General features: G+C 38.8%; 1 protein-coding gene and 1 pseudogene across 5 annotated transcripts in view; both read left to right on the plus strand.

The window, feature by feature from the left end:
- Nucleotides 1-11,659, plus strand: part of DESI2 (desumoylating isopeptidase 2) — a 51,343-nt gene extending 39,684 nt beyond the window's left edge. For all 5 annotated transcript variants that reach the window (XM_037510311.2, XM_054694948.1, XM_037510313.2 and 2 more), the window contains exon 5: nt 8,215-11,659. In XM_037510311.2, coding sequence (XP_037366208.1) covers nt 8,215-8,448 — 234 coding nt within the window. In that variant the 3' untranslated portion in view covers nt 8,449-11,659. The remainder of the gene's footprint in view (nt 1-8,214) is intronic.
- Nucleotides 6,420-8,203, plus strand: LOC119244529 (60S ribosomal protein L5-like; annotated as a pseudogene).
- Nucleotides 11,660-19,853: the final 8,194 nt, after the last annotated feature.

Raw genomic sequence — 19,853 nt, forward strand, 5'->3', positions numbered from 1 at the left:
TTCCTTGATGTTGCACTTAATTTTGGACTAGTCACAGTTTACAGCAATGGATTGACAACCTAATTCTACTTCTCCCACTTTTCTCCTGATGTACCTACCCTCATATGGCAGTTTGATTATTAAGTGCAATTGTCTCAGAAATGGTACATTCTTTTCAAGACTTTTCAGTAGATAAATGATCAGGATTTGAAAGGGATAGATGAAATTGTCTCAAAATTCAAGATTTAATCTTGACCAATTTGTGACATGAAGGGTCTGATTAAGTTACATCAAATATTTTTCTGTGAAAATGCTTATCCGTCTTGTGTTTATCCCTTCAAGACAAAAGATCTGGATGAGAGCAGGGAATTTTTTTAGTGTAAAGGTGTGATTACTAAATGGGACACACTGATTTTATGATCACAAGAAAACCCTGGTACCTCAGGAGCAGAGAAAGGAAAAAAGACATTAATTCTGTTTTACAGTACTGCCTTTTTCCTCTTCCTGAAGAAAACTTCACATTCTGCCTTTGCAAGCTGCTGCAAGTACAAGCAGGCTGCTGAGCCTCTATCACAGTGACAGAGCCATACAGAGTAGAGGATGGCCCCAGTTAACTGCTCTTTCTATAGGATCTGTCGATATCTTCCACATCTTGAGAGTCTGATATCCTGGTCCTATGGACAGCACTGTTGGAACTGACTGCCTTCAGGCAGTGCCTCTGAAACTAAAATTCAACTAATTTTTTAGACTAATTTAGAAATGCTAAGGCAGAAATCCTGTCTTAGTCTATTTGGACTATTGTAACAAAATACCATAGACCACTAGCTGATGACAGGCTGGCTTATAAACAACAACAATTTATTTCTCATAGTTCTGGAGTCTGGGAAGTCCAGGATCAAGACACGCTTTTCAGTGTGTGGTGAGGTTTTGTGGACCATCTTCTTGCTGTGTTCTCTCATGGTGGAAGGGATGAGGTTATCCCTTACAAGATCCCCTTATAAGGGTACTAATCCCACACATGACCTAATCACCTCCCAAAGGCCACACACCACCACATACCATAACACTGGGGTTAGGATTTCAGCATAAGAATTTTGTAAGGACACAAATATTCAGTCTTAGCAGGCCCCACAGTGGTCACGCTAAGGAAAGCATAGCCATCCAAGCCTGAAATCAGTATTTTAGTTTGGTCTCACTACTACATGGAGTTCTTTGATAATTTTAAAAAATTTTTTTTTATTTTAACATTTATCAATTTTTTTACAGTTTTTTAGACAATATTTGCTTCCCCCCACCCCCTCAGATTAAGTCCCCATAGAATTTCCTTCCCCAAGGCATCTGTGCACCATCACCACAGTCCCCTGTGCTCCTCCCTCCCTCCCTCCCTCTCACCCCTCTCCCTCCTCCTCCCCTGCAGGATGTCTCTGATTTACAATTGTCTGTTTTTGCTTTGTTGTGGTTTGTACTGTAATTATTATTTTTTTACATTGATGTCCTATTTGGTTCCCCTATATTCCTGTTAAAAGTGAAACCATCCAATATTTTTCTTTTTCCTCTGGCTTATTGAAACAGGAGCGGAGAAGGCCACAAAAGAGGCCATGCGGGCAAGAGGCCGACTGGATGGAACGGCCACCCACCTGCCCAGGCTCTGAGACCAGAGAGCCACCAAAAAGCCCCAGAAGGCCAAAAACCAAAACCAAAAGCTATAGGCTAACAAATGACAGTGCCTGATAACAGGACAGGTCACTGTGTATGGGTTCTCACCTGCACACGCACAATTGCAACAGACATTAGACTCCAGGAACAACAACCGTGGGGTTTATTTACAAACAGGGGAAACAAAGAGCTTACTGTATGCACAAGGGGCTGGCTGTCTCACCCAGGTAGCATCAGTGATGGTCGCCACTGGTCACCAGAAGGGCTGGACAACACTAGGAGTAGTGATGGCCACTACTGGTCCTGCAGAGACACCCAGGGTTAACAGCTCTTTGAGAGTTGTTGGGTTACACCAACAACAAACAGCTCTTTGAGACACCAGGCCTAGGGCCTTTGGTGCTCCTCTCAGGCCACGTCAGAGGCAGGACCGAGGCCCAGTCTGTGAGAGAGGCCTTCGGCTTCTCTTCCCTCCCCGTAGGGTGGCTGCTGGATGCTTCTTTTCTTCTTTCTTTGGAGGCTAGAACCATCTTCTTTTCTTCCAGGGCTGGCGGCGTCTCTCCTTTGGGGGCTACCTTGTCCTCTTTTCTCAGGGCTGGGGTCATCGTCTCCTTTCCTTTAGGGGGCTCTCTCAGCTCCCTCTAACCCTGACTTATATCTTCTTTCACCCACAAGTCTGATTGGATCACTGTCCTGCTGGCTCCCACCACTGAGATGGCTGGCTTCCCTGGGTTCTGATAACATAATGACAACTTGGCCGAGGAGATGGTCAAGATTTAACATTTTTCCATGTCTATAAGATATTTTTCCGTGCCCAGTCTAATCTGAAAAAACAGTGTATTCATAGACACCCACATTAGTTGCTGATAATTTGTCATAGGCCTGAGGCAGCTATCCTTAAAAAGTCCTGTGTACAGAAGATGGCATCTGAGAACTTGATTTTGGGAAAGGTTCTCTCATCATTCCAGAACTGATAAGGTTAGTTCACTGTGGCTAAACTGTTAGTTCTGGGAATCTAAAATTTTGGTAGATAACTAGGAAGTTGCCTGCATGACAAGGCCCATATGAAAGCCTCAAATGCTGGGTTTCTAGGGAGTTCCCTAGTAGATGTTTCATAGGTATTGTCACAATTCCATTCTGAGGTAACTAAATGTATCCTATATGAGGCCACTGGGGGAAAACCTTTGAAAACTTGGCTTACTCTGGACTTTAACAGTATGTGCCTGCTAATTTTGTTTTGAATCTTTTTACTGTAACAAATTATAACTGAATGGAACTATGTGCTAAGTCCTGTGAGTCTTGTTAGCAAATCAACTGGAGGTAGTAGTCTTAGGGTCCTTAGCAGAGGTCCCTGGCATTTTCCCTTTTATTTTTTTTTTAATGTGTGTGTTATGAATTCACCCTCCTTTCCAAAATTAAAAAATACATGGTATATTTCAGTTCTGTGCAGTTACTATCTTTGTCCCATCTTTGATCAACAGGAGCCTCTCCAAGTTAGCTCCTGAGTCTTTTGATTTGCCCCTAATTTGCCTTTTTGTTTTCTGGTTAGGCAAAATATTCTAGACTCAGGTATATATTTCCAATCCCAGAACTGTTTTCTTCAATAAGAAATATTTGTTCATTGCTGCTGAATTGATAGCAAAGTTGTGATATTTTCTGTATTTTCCCCCCAGTGGATAGAGATACAAATCTTTTATAAGCTTGCCATTACATTTCTACTTTAAATTCAAGCTATAAGGTTTTTACTGAACCAAAATTCCAAGTAGAAAATCCAGCCTGAACAATAATAAGATTACTAATTTGCTTTATCCCTCTATACCTAAAACAGTCTTGGGATAATAGTGTCTCCACTACTGTCAACAACGTGATAATGAAATATTGAAGGTTCTTTGTAGTTTGTCTTTGGAAAATGACTCAATAGAGGTAGCCATCAATGTTTTAAGTTAGAATAATTTCTTTCTGTGTGGGTTATGCTGCTACACTAGGTCATACACAATTAGGGTCCTTTGTTTTATTTATCATTTTTGGTGGCGCAGGGAGAAGAAGGGAGAGGTTGCTGGTTAATTTAATTTTGTGTTATATAAAATTTCCCCATGTCAGTCTAATCTAAGAAAACAAAATTACTCATGTACAGAATGCTTCTGTCCCACTCTCCTTTAACCTTCTTCCTTGGCCTCTTAAGACTTTAAGATAAAAAATTCAAATTGTTTAAAATCATTTCACTTCTGATCATTTGCTAAAGTAGCCATAGGAAACCAGTATAAATGTTGGTCTGGAAATGGGACCAACAAATATTTGTTGTTTCCTCTCCAAGCTGACTTGGAGAGGATCCCGTTGATCAAACATGGGACAAAGATAGTAACTGCACAGAACTGAAATATACCTTGTATTTTTTAATTTTGGAAAGGAGGGTGAATTCATAACACACACATTAAAATAAATGTTTGTTGTAACAAATACTTCAAAATGTTGAAATGACTTTGGAATTAGGTGATAAATCAAAGCTAGAGCAGTTTTGGCAGTTTGATAGAACAAACAGTTTGAACAAACTGTAGAAACATGGGTACTAAAGCCCTGCTCACGAGGGCTCAGAAGGAAATGAGGAGCATGTTATTGGAAACTGGAGGAGAGGGAGTCTTTGTGGCAGAAAGCATAGTTAACGTAATCCTATAGTTATGTGGAAAACAGAGCTGTCAGCAGTAAATGTGGATATTTGGTTGAGAAGATTTCCAAGCAAAGTGTTGAAGATATAGCCTGGTTTCTTCCTACATATAGTGAAAAGTGAGAAGAAAGATAAATCGAGGGAAGAATTGTTAAGCAAAAAAGGAATTTTTTTAATAAACTTGATAATCTTGCAATCTCTCAGCCTATTCAGATCACAGAAGATGCTCAAATTAGGAACTTTACTATTAGGTAAGCATACTGTGGAGAGAAGGCCAACTGGATAACCTTTTGCCACTGCTGCTGAAGAGATAAAACATGTGAGTCATGGATCCTCTCAACCAGAAACTAGCACGGGATGATTGTACCCAGAGATTTGTGAAGCAATCTCTTGTCTAAGAGAAGAGTGAATCTTGTGACTTATAGTGAGACTCTTCATGTTTGGAGGATATTATATTAGCAGAAACACTGTTAGCATGGAGAACAAATCAAAGAAAGTTCTTGGCTTCTCAGAATTCCACCAGCTGATGACAGGCTGGAGAAAAAAGATGACTTAAGGACACCAAGGGCAGCGCTGAGGACACAGATTATCCCCAGGCCTTGAAACAAAATTGCTTGGAACTAGTGTTTCTTCCTTTATGTTCTCCCTTTTAGAATAGGAATGTCTATAACTCATTCTTTGCCTTTCCACCATTACTTGGGGAGCAGCCTACATACTTTTCTTCTCTTTGCCTTTTTCATTTAACATATCCTGGAGTTCTTTCTGTAGCAGTTTATAGAGAGTTTCCTCATTTCTTTTCACAGCTGAATAGTCTTCCTCATGTGGATATACTAAAATTTTGATCCATTTTCCTATTAGTGACATTTTGGGTTGTTTTTAAAACATTTTTTGCTGTTAAAATATCATGAATAGTCCAGTGCATACCTCTGTCCATACTTTTTCCACATTGTTTCTGGGATAGATTTCTAAAAAAGGGATTGCTGGATTGAAACTTAAATGCAAAGTAACTTTGCCATGTAACTTTGACCACACTACCTAGAGTAAAAAAGATATTTTGCATCATGACACCTATATATACACATATATACATAACTAAAACAAGTGTCCCAGCTACCCTACTACTAAATCATGTCACAGAATGTTAAATGACCTACTAATGGATCTTGACCCAAAGTTTAAAAGACATTGGCTTATCTGAAGGGTGTATGCTTTTTGTGAAGGGGACATATAATACATGTTTCAGTGTCGTAAACTATTCATGAACTTTACTCTGACTCTACCACTGTAGTCCAAGAACCATGAGTAATAAATAAACAGATGGTTATGGCTGTGTTCCAATGAAATTTTATCTACAAAAGTAGGTGACTGTAGTTTATAGAAATTTGTTTTTGGCTAATCAGGCCATACTCCCAGGGGTTACGATGATGTCAACTTCTATGGAGCATGTGAATATATGGAAGATGGTAGATTACTCAATAAAATCAGGACACAGGGAGGAGAATGAAGGAAACCGCTGTTGAATAGTAGTAGTGGCTGTTACATAACCTAAATAGTGCTAGATATCATTTCTGTGGTTAACCCTAAAATATGCAAACATCCTTAAATGTCTTGAGTGGAAAATAAAATACTTGTTTACCTATCCTTTTTCTAGTAGACTGGTGGGAATGGCATATGAAGTCTTGCTCAGCTTTCTCCCAGATCTGGTTCATGTACACATTCTTCAGATATTTTAAAGTATTGTCCGCCTCTCTGTGCTCCTAGACTGGCTAATCAAAAATGGCCAAAACATGCCACTTTCTCTGAAGTGAGACCATCTCACTTGCCCTGTAGTTTAGACAGAGGCATAGTATTTGAAGTAAATGTGACCGTAAAGGCACAGAGCTGAACCTTTAGAGCGAAAAGCTGGTATTGCTTAGTTACAGGTACCAGCTTATTTTTAGACATAATATACTTTGAAATCTTTCTCCAAGCAACCAACCAAGAGAAAGTAGATGGTATTTCCAGATCACATGTTCATAATCTTTGACATGATTGGAGGCACAAACATCAAAAAGACAGTAGAGCCGAAGTGCTGCTGAGCCTGCAGGTCAATTGCAAGCTGTGGTCACCGTTATCTTTCCACAGGATGGGGTTTGTGAACATGGTCAAGAATAAGGCCTACTTCAAGAGATAGCAAGTGAAATTTAGAAGAAGGTGAGATGTGAAACTAATTACTATGCTTGGGTATCTGCTAATTGGGGATAAAAATGAGCACAACACACCCAAATACAGAATGGTAGTTCATGTAACCAACAGAGATACCATTTGTCAGATTGCTTATACCTGTATAGAAGGAGATGTGATAGTTTGTGCAGCTTATGCTCATCAACTCCCAGTTTGGTGTGAAGGTTGGCCTGTCAGTTTATACTGCAGCATGTTGTCGTGGCCTGCTGCCAGCCCTCAGGTTTCCCAATAGATTTGGCGTGGATACAATGTGGAAAGCATCAATGGTGAACCAGATGCCTTTACTTGGTATTTCAATGCTGGACTTGCAGAACTTCTACTGGAAATAAAGTTCCCTGAAAAGAGCTGTGAACAGAGACTTGTCTGTTCCTCACAGTACCAAATGAGTCCCTAGTTAGGATTCAGAAAGTAAGGAATTCAATGGAAAAATGTGTTGGGAGCTCATTATGGGCCAGAATGCTGCAGATTACATGTGTTACTTAATGGAAGAAGATGAAGATGCTTAAAGAAACACATTCTCTCAATATGTAAAGAACGGTATTAAACTCCAGACATGATGGAGGAGATGTCTAAGAAAGCTCAGACTGCTATAGGAGAGAATCCAGTCTGTGAAAAGAAGCCTGAGAAAAAAAGTTAACAAGAAGAGGTGGACCCGTTCAAAAATATCTCTTGCCCAGAAAAAAAAGATCAGGTAGCTTAGAAGAAGGCACACTTCCTCAGAGGTCAGGAGCAGGCTGCTGAGAGCTAATAAACCAAACTATTTGTTACGGAGATTTTCAGTAAAGACAATACAGTAAATTATTAACTAAAAAGTAGAGGGAGAAAAGACATTGGAGCATGGACTCATTTAAGCACAGTGCTGTCTGCAGAAGAGAAAGAGGATAATAACTAGTAAAATTAGTATTAATTTGAAATAAGCAAAAAAAAAAAAAAAGGGAGGGTGTGTGTGGCTCAGGAGTCCTAAAAACAAGATAAAGAAGGGAAGTAGGTGAATAGCTTTTACAGATTCCTCCTGGAACTCATATTTACCTCTGCTACACCAGTAGTGTCTTCAGACTGAAGGTCAGACATGCTTTCACACTTTGGTATGAACACAGGCCCACTTCTGCAGCAGAATCAGAGGCCAGGTTTTCATCTATGAGGAGACTTCTTTTTGGGCCAATATGAGCACTTAGGAAAAAGTACTTAAAAAGCAAAAAAAAAAAGTAAATTGTGAGCCAGGAAAAATGGCCTGATAAGCACTGGAGGGAAGAAATGAATCTGAAAAAGGAGATTCCAGTTAGGAAAATATCCAAGATTAACTGTTTTGTTACACCAGTAATATATTGTATTAACAATAGTGTTTCCTTCCGTGTTGTTCAAAGTACTAGTATATGTGTCTTAAAGCAGTTGCAAGAGTCAAAGAAAGAAAGGAGCTAGATAGAATTAGCTTGATTTTACGAAAAGTAAAATGCAAAAAGTAAGCAGGTTGACATTGTTCTTCAGAAAAAAGGAAGGGAGCTGACTGTAGGGACCCCAGACTCCTGAATTAGGGAGCAGCTTGTTATCAAAAGCCTGAAGAAACAGCACTGAAGGCTAGTGTGCAGTGGCTTTTATTGAGCACCCCCTGTGTTCCCCCCATCCTTCACTTCTCCTTGGCAATGGACCAGATAGCCTTAACCTCTCTTACCTAATACAAAACTCTTTCTCTTCTGTAGATTCTTTGTGGGAAAGAGATTCCTCGCTGGATCAATCGACTTGCCTACTTCAGCTCCTGTATACCCTTTCTACAGAGTTGCCTCCCGAAAGAGTGGCTCACTCCCGCAGCCCTGCAGACTAGTGTCAGTCAGGAGCTCCAGGATGAACTGGAGGAAGCGGAGGATGCTGCGGCATCCGCTTCCATGGCAAGCTCCACAGCAGGCTCCAGACCTGGGCGCCACACTAAGCTATAAATGTCTCCAAAGTCACACATTCAGAACTGTCTCTGGCAGTTGAATATCACTAGAGAAAAGTAAAAGAGTAAAACGTCCTTTGGATATTTTGTATGCAAAGATGGCTCTCCCCCAAAATCCCAGTTTTTCAGCTCAGGATTATATTTGTAATCAAAAAAAAAAAAAAAATCACTTGGCGCAGGAGGGAGAACTTTGTATGAAGCTGCCCTCTGTTTTTTTTACCCACTTGTAAATTTGGATTTACTTCTGTTTTATACAAGCTCTGTTAAGTTATGTTTACAGTATTTTGTATCGCTGTTTACAAATCTTGCATGGACTCCTGCCACCGTGAAAGAAGAAAATCTTCATGTCTTCAAAAATTAGGCAGGTATCTTTGTATATTTCTGACAATTGCCAGAGCTATGGCATAAGTAATAGGCACACACAAAGGTACTTACACAGTTATAGTCGCCATCACCTGCTTAAGAATTGTCTTTTAGGTTTCTGTTTGTTTCTGTTAACATTTTAGCACCAGGATGCAGAGAGGAAAGAGCACAGCCTTGAGGGCATGGCACCATACAGGAGAGGTGGCCCAACCCTGGGCCAGCGCCTCCGCCATATCTCCCGGGGTTCCCATCAAAAACTGCTTTCTTACCAGGCATCTGTCCACCCAAGCAAGGTGGCACTTTCTTGTGTCTGTCTGACTTGGCTGCCTCTAATTCTGTGATTAAGATGGTTTTTGTTAAAGATATTTTTGCTGGTAACTGACAAGTGTTTTTGCACATGTGTTGAGGCTTCATTTTTATTTTAATATATACTGATGGCCTCTCTGCACAGAATTTTGTTGCTGGGCACAGGATATCCTATGTGGTAGCCTTCTGAGTAGCAGTATGAGTTGGTATTCAACTGCTTTTAATTATTCAGGCTGCCTTTTATATTAAACCATGAAAATTACAGTCTAAAGTAACACTCCAAAAGGTAATTCTTCGCTATTTAAAACATTTTATGTACTACATCAGAAAGTATGTTGGAGTTTGTTATGGGAGTAGTTTCACCTCATAATAGAAAACCTAGACACATTAACCTCTTTTTGAAACGTCATATTTGTGTGTCTAAAAATGCATCTTTTTCTGTTCTCTCTAATGTATGTCTCTAACATCACATAGTCTACAAATGAAATTGTCACCACATATAAGTCCTCATTAGCAAGGAATCTGTCTGCTCAAGTCTGCTCCCAGCTTGACCCTTGGATGTAAGAGCCAAGTCATTACATGTCACATTCAATTTTTCTGCCTTAAGAATGAATGTCCTATGTAAAATATTCGATGCAGTGTATAAATTATCCAAGGCAGTGACTTCAGCTTTATATAGATTGCTAGTTTTAAAATCATCTACTTTTATTTAAACTTCTAGATTGGATTATTTGCTATTGCTCTTTGTAAAAATACATATCTTTCAGTAAACAACATTTTTAACTTTTCCATAAGCTGATTTTGATTCTTTATATCAACTTAAGCACACCCTGCACATAGGGAAAATAAACCTTGGGTTATAAGCATTGACCTGAGGAAAATGAAGCCACTTAACCTAATTCATGCTTCTGACTGTTTCTGGAAAAGAAAATCTTTGCAAATTATTCTCAGTTCTCTAGGAGGGCAGAATACTTGTCTTAAGAGATATGACAGAAAATAAAAAGGAATACAAATTCTTTATGAAAAATTGACTTGATTCAGGTCTAAAAATAAGATTTAGAATTTAACACTAAGGCTCTAGCAGTGAATTTGTTCACTAAAAGAAGAGTCTTTTCACCAAAATCCAGGTTAGTGAAAAATATTTACAGTTTGCTTGGGGATTTTTTTTTGTAATAGTGTGGTAGATTGCAGTTTTTCTAATATTCAATTATTCATGATTTAGATCTATGCTATTGGCACACGTAAAGGAGTGGCAATTAGTTTATACACTTCTTGGTAATATGCAGGAACATCCTGTCTCTGTTTATGTAGAATCTAGCACCTCAGCACATACATTGTTTTGTTATATTTACATTTGTCTGCAGCATTTGGAGTTTAAAAATAGTGTAAGGGGTCTTAGCGTAGTAATGGTGACCTAAAGCCTACTATTATACTAACAGTCAGCAGAAAAAATTTTGGACAAGAGATTGCTTGCAATTTAATTAATTGTACCTGAGGTTGAAAAGTAACTATCTTCAAAATAATGTCTCTAAGTCTATTCTTTCTCTATAGTTCAAAATTGAGAATGGACATAAATAACTAACATTTAATCACCTTCTCCTTGCCATTGGAGGAAAAGATTCTCAACCTGATCTCTGTTAAGAGAAGTCCTATATCGAAACTCCAGTTATTAAGATACGTTGATAGGATAGAATCCAACATTTTCTCTTTATAGGTATAACCAAGTGAAACTTACTTCTCGTGGTGGGTTGGGCAGTAATATAGGATTAGAGGGTCAGAAGCTGCTGGTTTCTACTGTTTTAAATGTCCATGGGGGGTTTTGTAACCCTAAGAAAGAGGCATCAGCTTTGGAAAATAGCCTGTGGAACTGTAGAAGGCAGTGGTACTACATTAGAGAAACTCCACTCGACGCCTGAAATCCAACTAACTATTGCTCTGACCCACAGCAATAGCGTAAGTTACCTTCACCAGCATTTGTACAGAGCAGGGAATTCTGGTTTTAGCCAGTTGATAGCATTGTGTGTATGAGGAAATTCAAAGCAGCAGCTGCAGGACTCTATAACCATGGCTTCTTTCCATCACAAAACGGGTAGAAACACATTCACTGCTTCAGGGTTCTAATCTATGTCTTCTTCTGACTCCATTTCTGTAAGATATTCTGTAATTTGACAGTGCTGTATTTTCTTTCCATAACTAATGGACTCGGTTTTGTTTGGCAAGTTGGCCCTACTGCCATTGTATCCCCTTCTCTTTAATACGGTTTTAGCGTGTAGCCCAGTTGTTAAAACTTTCATTGTCTACTCGTCAATCCACATACATCTTCACTGTTTGAAAGGTGTTACAGCTGTTAAAGAATCTTCATGAACCTGAAGATAATTTCTTGTGAAGTTAAATGCAAATGTACTGTCATTCATAGTGTTTATATAAAAACAAAAAATACCAGGAATCTTCACTTTTGCTACCTTGATAAAGCATTGGGCTATCATGTTAACAACATTGAAATACATCAATTTATTAAAAAAAATACTTTTATAAGAAATGTTTTATAGTGCTTTCTGACTTCCAGGAAATTGCAACTGTTACATAATTGTCTTGGGGGTGGGAGGCTGTTCTTAAAACCTGAGAATCCCATCTGCTCTGCAGATGTGGCCAGTCCCTCTCTATCCCATACTCACATGTACATTTATTCACATGTTCCTCTTGAACTCAAATCCACAGACCAGTTACTTAGCTGTCACAGAGAACACAACCTCACCAGTGCCCTCTTCTCCCCCGAGAGTTCAGGAGAGAGACCGACGGAGGACAAGACCAGGGTGCTTGCACAAACCCACATTCCCTGTGTTGCGGCATCAGGCAAGCAGGAGCCTGAGTGACTGGACTCCTTATTTCCTACCAATCTGTTTTCTGCTTGGTACCTCCAACCTTCCCTCTTTCCTCCATTGTTCTTTTTGTACCCAGCTGAGTAATATTTCCCTCCACTAATTCAAAAACTCCTGAATTAGTTTTGGTAAATAAACAATGGCTTTTTTTTGGTCTGTCAACACCTGTCCACTCTCTGCTAAGGAGAAATTATCTACAACAACTATTCTCCCCTCAAGGACATGGACTACAGGGGACTTCCTCCCCAATGTAAATAGGTTCCTAATAGACTGTAATAAGTTAGTAATGAGCAAATCTCTTTGTAAAATGTCTGTAGAAAGGATGCCAAATACACCAGGGGAAAACAGTCTTATTTTTTGCCATCATCTGCTGCTGAAGTTCTTATCACTGACATGGTGCTAGGTTTGCAGAAGTCTCTAGATTATTGGTTTTATGCTATTCTTTTCAAGAGGTATATTAGAGACGTATAGCTACTTATTGTGGATTTGCAACCCAGAGAGCTACTGACTCTCAAAACTGCCCTTTTGATATTTCCCAAAAAAGAAAATCCTCTGAAAGAGGATCCTACTTTAACCCTACACTGGGAAGTGTGAACAACAAGCTTCTTGTGAAGGCAATGGGGAAAGCCAAGAAAGTTAAGAAGGGCTTTTCTTAGTGATTTTAACAACATGCATTCCTATATTTGGTTTTGCCTATTTTCAAACTCTATGTAAAAGGAATCACTTTGTATATGTTGTGTGCTTTTTTTAAAACCTGTATCAACAAAGTCATGCATATTAGTGTGTGTAGTTGTACATTCATTTTTATTGCTGTGTACCGTTCTTTGGTATACTACAATTTTATGCTATTAATGCACATTTGAGCTGTTTCCATTTCACTGCAATGTGTAGATTCTTCAAATGTAAGGATTTCTCTAGGAATGGAATTACTAGGCTATAGGGAATGTACATACTCAACTTTGAATGCAGAAAAACCAATTTGCACTTCTTATTAACTTACTATTCAGTCTTTTCTCAATATGTTCATCAAACAATTCTACAGACTAGTTATTTTCTTATAATGTCATATAGAAAATTTCAGAACCTAGCCTTCTATTTTTCATTATTAATTAAAACAGTTAAAGAGATGATAACTACTCTCCTCCCTCCTAGCCACTGGGAAAGGATAACAGTAACATCACAGATATAATTCTAAGTATCTGATTGATGTCTTTAAGAACTTTTAACAGAATATGTCTTCTTTGTGAAGTGGACACTTCTATGAATATTCATCGCTATTTACAACAATTTGAGCAGCAAGGTCTTAGAATCCTATTTTAATTTATTTTTCAATTTTTAAAGAAAAAGCAAAATACCCTCCACTGTCTATTATATACCCTCTTTATCTTCTTTGTTCATAACCCTCAATCCTCTTCACCTCTGGTAACCTCAGTTCAGTTATCAATGTCTACTAGTTTTTTACTTTATTGGTTCATCTACTTTTTTTCCTTATATATAGGTGAACTCATCAAATACTTGTCTTTATCCTAATTTTGCTTTGCATAATCCCCTAAAGTTTGTTCTGTTTTGCTACAAATGGCAAGTTTTCATCTTCCCTTTTAACTGAATAACATTCCACTGTGTATAAATACCTCATACTTATCATTAATCAGTGGGCACTTAAGTTGTTTCCATTATCTTACCTGCTTTCAAAAATGGCTGCACCAATTAACATTCCCATGAATGATGCAAAACCATTCCTCTTTCTTCACATCCTCACTGACATTTGCTCTTAATAGTCTTTTTGATGTTAGCTATGAATTCTGGGGGGGTTTTATTCTTTTTTAATTTCCTCTGAACATAAGGTTAAATCTTTTGAGATTTTTCTTGTTAATGTAGTCCTCTATTGCAATTAACTTCCCTCTTAGTACCACTTTGCTGCATCCCATAGGTTCTTATACTTGTATCTTCATTTTTGTTTTGTCTCCAGTTATTTTTTTAACTTCTACTTTAATTTCATTGTTGATCCAGTGACTATTGAGAAGCATGTTGTTTATTCTCCATCTATTTGAAGTTTTTCAGTTTTATTTTTGTGGTCAACTTCTAGTTTCATGTTATGGTAAGAAAAAAATACTTGGTGTGATTTCAGTTTTCTTAGGTTTATTGACACTTGATTTGTGACCTAGATTATGCTCTATCCTTGAGAATGTTCCAGTTCTGCAGTTTGGGGTGGAATATTCTATAAATGTCTTTGGCCTGTCTAGCTGATCATCTAAGGCTATTGTTTGTTTACTCTCTATGTTGTTGATCTGCCCATAGGTGTAGGTGGGGGTTAAAATCCCTTATTATTGTGCTGTTGTTAATGTCACTCTTTAGTTCTATTAGTAAATACTTTATGTATTTTGATGCTCCATCATTTGGTGCAATATTAGTGTTTTATCTTTTGTTGTTTTAACACCTTAGTCATTATATAGTGTCCATTCTTGTCTCTTAATCAACTTTTTTAACTGGAAGTCTATTTGATCTTGTACAAGTATATCTATACCCGCCTTTTTTGGATTACCATTTCCTTGCAGGATTGTCTTCCTTTTTACTTTTAAGTCTATTACTTTTACTTTTTACTTTAAGCCTATATTTACTTTATGTTTTACTTTAAGATTATATTTGTCTTTGGTGTTAAGATGAGTTTCCTGTAAGCAACAAAAAGTTAGATTTTGTTTGTTGATTCATTCAGCTTCTCTATACCTTTTTATTAGTGAAATCAAACTATTTATATTTAAGGTAATTTTTGAACACGTATTTATTGCCATTTGTGATTTTTTTTGTTTTTTTATAGTTTGTATTTGTTCTTTTATTCTCTTATATTCATCTTGTGCTTTAACATCTTTTGCATTATGTTTGGGTTCATTTCCAATATTCATATTTACTTCTTATATGAATTTTTGTATTGAGGTTATCCTGAGGTTTATGTGTACAGTTCTGTACTTAACAACCTATTGACTAGCGCAATCTCAAAATCATTCAGATGGTCCCCACTTTCCTCAGACACCCTCCTCATTGTATAATTTGGATATCTTTCTGCTTCTAGATCAAAAAAGTCTTTTTTTTTTTTTTTTTTGATTTATTTATTTACACAAGCACTGGGTACAGTCAGAAGCCTGGGAGGGTGAGAGAATTCACCAGAGCCAGAGCAGAGAGCAGAACAGGCAGACATGAAATACACTGCTGAGGGGAGCAGCGGGCAGCAGAAGAGGTCTGCGTGCCATGTGGGATGCCAACGGCCGGGGATCGAACCGGTACTGCAGAGGCTGCGGGCAGCTTCTCAGCCCAGCACTCAACCACTGCACCACCAGGGGAGGCCCTCAAAAAAGTCTTTTTATGATGGTTTTTTTAATGCTTTCATAAAGGTTGTAAAAGAATTTTTTGTAAGGCCGGTTTAGTGGTGATGAAATCTTTCAATTTTTGTTTGTCTATACAGCTCTTTGTCCCACCTTCATTTCTGAATGATAATATTCTCAGTTGGAAACCCTTTTCTTTCAGGACCTCATCGTGCCTTCCTCTTCTGGCTTGCAAGGTTTCCACATAGAATTCCCCAAATATCTTATAGGAGTTCCTTTATATATGACTCATTTTTCTCAGGATACTTTAAGTATTCCTTATCATTAATTTTCAGTGGTGTAATTATGTCTTTGGGTGCGTGTTTGGATTTGTTTGAAATTCTTGGGACATCTTGGTTCAGAATGCCAGTGTTCTTTCACAAGGAGAAAGATTCTTGGCTGTTATTTTTTAAATGAAGTTTTTACACTCCCCCTTCACCCCTCCCCATTTTGTAATCACTATCATGCAGATACTGTTTCTCTTAATGTCTCATAGGGCTTTAGTTCTTTTTTCTTTTTGCTGGTCTGTTTGTGTTTTCCACTACCATGTGCTCAAGTTCACTGATTCTGTTGACTTCTTGTCTAATATTGAGTCCCCAATTGTACTTTTTTATTTCAGTTATAGAATTATTGAAGTCCAGTATTTCCATTTGAAACTCTCATATTTCTCTATCCTTTTCATAATTCTCATTTTGTTTGCCAGCTTTTTCTATTTCAATAAACATCATAAGGACAGTTGCTTAAATTCTTCTTTAGGTAAGTTACCTAGATCTGGATTTACATTTTTCCTAGGGGGTTTGTTCCATTTGTGACTCCTCTGTATCTTCATTTTTAGCATTTAGGGGTAGAACCAAATATCGTTCTCTCCTAAACTTGATATGTTTACCTTATATTAACATTACAGGTTGCAGAGTATAATCCTAGATTTTTTGCCTAGGATCCTGGGGTATATGTTGCTTTATAAATAGATGCCTCTACACTTGTTGGAGGCTGGCAAAGGGTCAGAGCCAGGGCAGCAGGAATCCAAGGTTGCTGCTAATAAGTACCAAGAGTTCAAGCCTCCTAAGGGACTACAGGGGCCTGAACTGAGGGTGGGGCTTGTACATCAACACCCTCTCACTGGCCAGTTCTTCAGTCAGAGATTCCCCAGTAACCTCAGTCTAACACTGACCTTTCAGCTATGGCCTGCTCTGGTTTGAGAGTTCTTTAACCAGATTTTCCCAGGAGTGTAGACAGGTGCAGAGTGATCTGGGAATTGTGGCTTCACATCACAGAAAGACCATAGTCCCAATTGCCATCCCAGGTGAAGAGGAGGTATGTTTTTCTCAGGCTCTGCAGATACCATCCTTAAAAGACCTCAGTACGCTGTGGACTGCGGTCAGGGCAGAGCCATGCCTGGGGTTTGTTCCCAACAGCTTTCACATACTGAAGCTTCCCCTGAGGCTTGAGCTTCTGGTGCCAGGGCTTGGGTGCTCCAAACTCTGATTAAATGAAACAAGCAGCACCGGTGAATGTTTTCCAGCAATGGGAGAGACAGGAGTTTCACATAACACAGAAGCCAATTATCAAAGAACTTCTTATGAGCAGAGCCACAGAAGGATGTCATCTCATATCACAAGTTCCTCTATGCCCTCCTTACCCATAAGCTTGAGTTCCTGCTGACTTTGGGGGTCATGGGCCAAAGTGACAGTCATAACCTTGATAAGTGCTTCACTGGCAGACACAAGAACTGTCCAATGGCCTCAAGTATTCCTTGTAACAGGAGTGCGAGGTGTGTCCCCTCCAATCCTGATTCTTGGTTGATTCTAGCAGGATGACATTGCATTTGCAGCACTTATCTGCTCCCCCAGCTTTCAGCCACAGAGCTCTACTTCCCCAAGTCCTCTTTTTCTCCAGAGGTAGGACCTTCCATTTCCCACACCTGGTTGTGTGTGCCCTGTCTCCAGTGTAGTCCGCAGGTTCTGAAGACTCAGTGTAATCATGAGCCCTCTGATCACCAAAAAGAAAAGGTACCCTACCACAGCCGTCCCTCCCTCTCCTGTGTCACGCTGTCCTGGTAGTTGTTCGAGCAAAATTACAGTGCCATTTTTCCTTCACTTTGCCAGTTTTGCTTTTCCCTGACAAAAACAGTGGTCCTCCAGGGACCGTTGTTTTTTAATCCACATAGTATATTGTTGCATATGTAGGAAGAAGACAGGCTTGGTGTCCTTATTCTTCAGCCATCTTGCTGACACGGCCACCTATGACTTTAGAAATTAATACCACAACCTGTGAAAATTACCTCCCAAAGAAATCTGTATTTGGTTATACGTCATACTTGATTATTCACTAATGTAATTACATTGTGAATGAAATCTTGGTATGCCTAAATGCTATAGGTACTTGAAAGACTTGTTTTACAGATCGCCAGAGGATTGTGGCACTTTTCTCCCTCATGCATGATGGAAAAAGTCAAAGCCCCTGACCCTGCTGGATGTATTTTTTAGCAAATCATCTGAAAGCCCTGCTCCATCTTGTCAACAGTGGGTAATTAAAACTGTTTTCCAAAATGGCTATAACACCCTCCACTCGCACCAGCAAATTTTTATCCTTATCACTTCAGACCTTTGCCGCTACTTAGTATTGACTCTTTAATATTTGCCAATCTGGTAAATATAACTTGGCATTTAGCTGTGCTTTTGATTTCCTGATTATTAATAAGATTGACAATCTACCTGTTTCTGGATCATTTGTTTTTCCTTTTCTGTGAAATGTCCTGCCGTTTGCCTATTTTCTCTCTCCTCCTAGGATTGCTATTACTCTTAAGTTTTCTTTCCACATGGTGTTAGATAATTTGTGAAGTGTTTCTTCATTCTTTTTCCTTTGTGTCTTCTTTTTCTTTCTTGGTTCTTTTCATTCTTGCATCTTCAAGCTTACTGATTTGTTCTTCCCTATTGTCTGTTCTATTTTCATGGCTTTTTCCAGAATTTTTTACCTCCTCCGTTGATCCTTTTACATCTTACAGATCTTTTATTTTCTTATTTAAAGTTCAATCTCGGGCCTCCCCGGTGGCGCAGCGGTTGAGCGCTGGGTTACGAAGCTGCCCGCAGCCTCTGCAGCGCCGGTTCGATCCCCGGCTGCTCCCTGGCCACCGGCGGAGGGTCCCACATGGCGTGCAGACCTCTCCTGCCGCCCGCTGCTCCCCTCAGCAGTGTACTTCGGTCCTTCTGCCTGCTCTGCTCCCCACTCTGGCTCTGGTGAACTCTCTCACCCTCCCGCGCTTCTGACTGTACCCAGTGCTTGTATAAATAAATAAATAAATATTTAAAAAAAAAAGAAATAAGGTATTAAAAAAAAATAAAATTTAAAAAAAATAAAATAAAAATAAAGTTCAATCTCAATCTTCTGTTCATAGACAAAGTTTCTCATAGCGTTTTCCCTTTCTGGCTTTTCTCACATATCTCTGATCTGTTCTTCTGACTTTTGGTTGTGTTGGTCTAATTCTTTGACTTTCTTAATTATGGCAATTTTTAATTCTTCATCTGACAAGAAGAAAAATTCATCTCTGTCAGTGTTGTTGGGTTCTGGAGATTAATTTTCTTTTTGTGCTGTATTGGTCGAAGGACTTGCTTGACCATTTGTACTTTTCTTTCTCATTGTTGCTTTTGGGTTTGCTCCACTACAGATGGGGCTTCTGTTAGGTATGGGTCTCCCTCTCCTACTATTCTGGGTGTTTACCTGGTGGTGGTTACAGTAGCTGGCGCCTTCCCTGGCGTGGGTACAGGTCAGCAGCAGGCTGGCAGTGCGGGTGTTGGGGGCAGCTGGGACCAGTGACTGTTACCTCCAGTGGCTCTTACTTGGGTGTAGGTCATCCCAGAGGCTGGAGTCATTGGGTGGGACCTCTCTACTCACCTTTTGAAGGACATCTTGGTTGCTTCCTATATTGGCAATTATGAATAAAACTAAATGTTCATGTGCAGGTATTTGTATGGACATAAGTTTTCAACTTCTTTGAGTTCATACCAAGGGGTTCAGTTGCTGGATTGATTATATAGTAAAACACATTGGTTTTGTAAAAAATTATCAAACTTTTTCATAGTGGTTTTACCATTTTGCATTCCCACCTGCAATGAATAAGAGCTCCTATTGCTCCACATCTAAAACTTGGTGTTGTCAGTTTTGGAATTTTAGCTCTTCTAGTAGGCTAGAATTTTAATTTTTAATTCCCTAATGACACATGGTATTGACTATCTCTTCATATGCTTATTTGCTATCTGTATTATCTTACTTAGTGGGCATCTGTTCACATCTTTTGACGACTTTTTAATTGGGCTATTTGTTTCCTTATTGTTGCATTTTTGAGAGTTCTTTGTATACTTTGAAGAACAGTCCTTTATCAGATGTGATGTGTTTTGCAAATATTTTCTCTCTTATCTGTGATAGCAATTGATTTTTATAATTTTTATCTCACAGTAATATAAAACTCCCTTGCTCTAGTTAATAGCTATATTAATAATTAT

This window comes from Talpa occidentalis, unplaced genomic scaffold (assembly GCF_014898055.3).
Source record: "Talpa occidentalis isolate TD23 unplaced genomic scaffold, MPIMG_talOcc4v2.1 talOcc4.14, whole genome shotgun sequence".
Classification (NCBI taxonomy): Eukaryota; Metazoa; Chordata; class Mammalia; order Eulipotyphla; family Talpidae; genus Talpa; species Talpa occidentalis.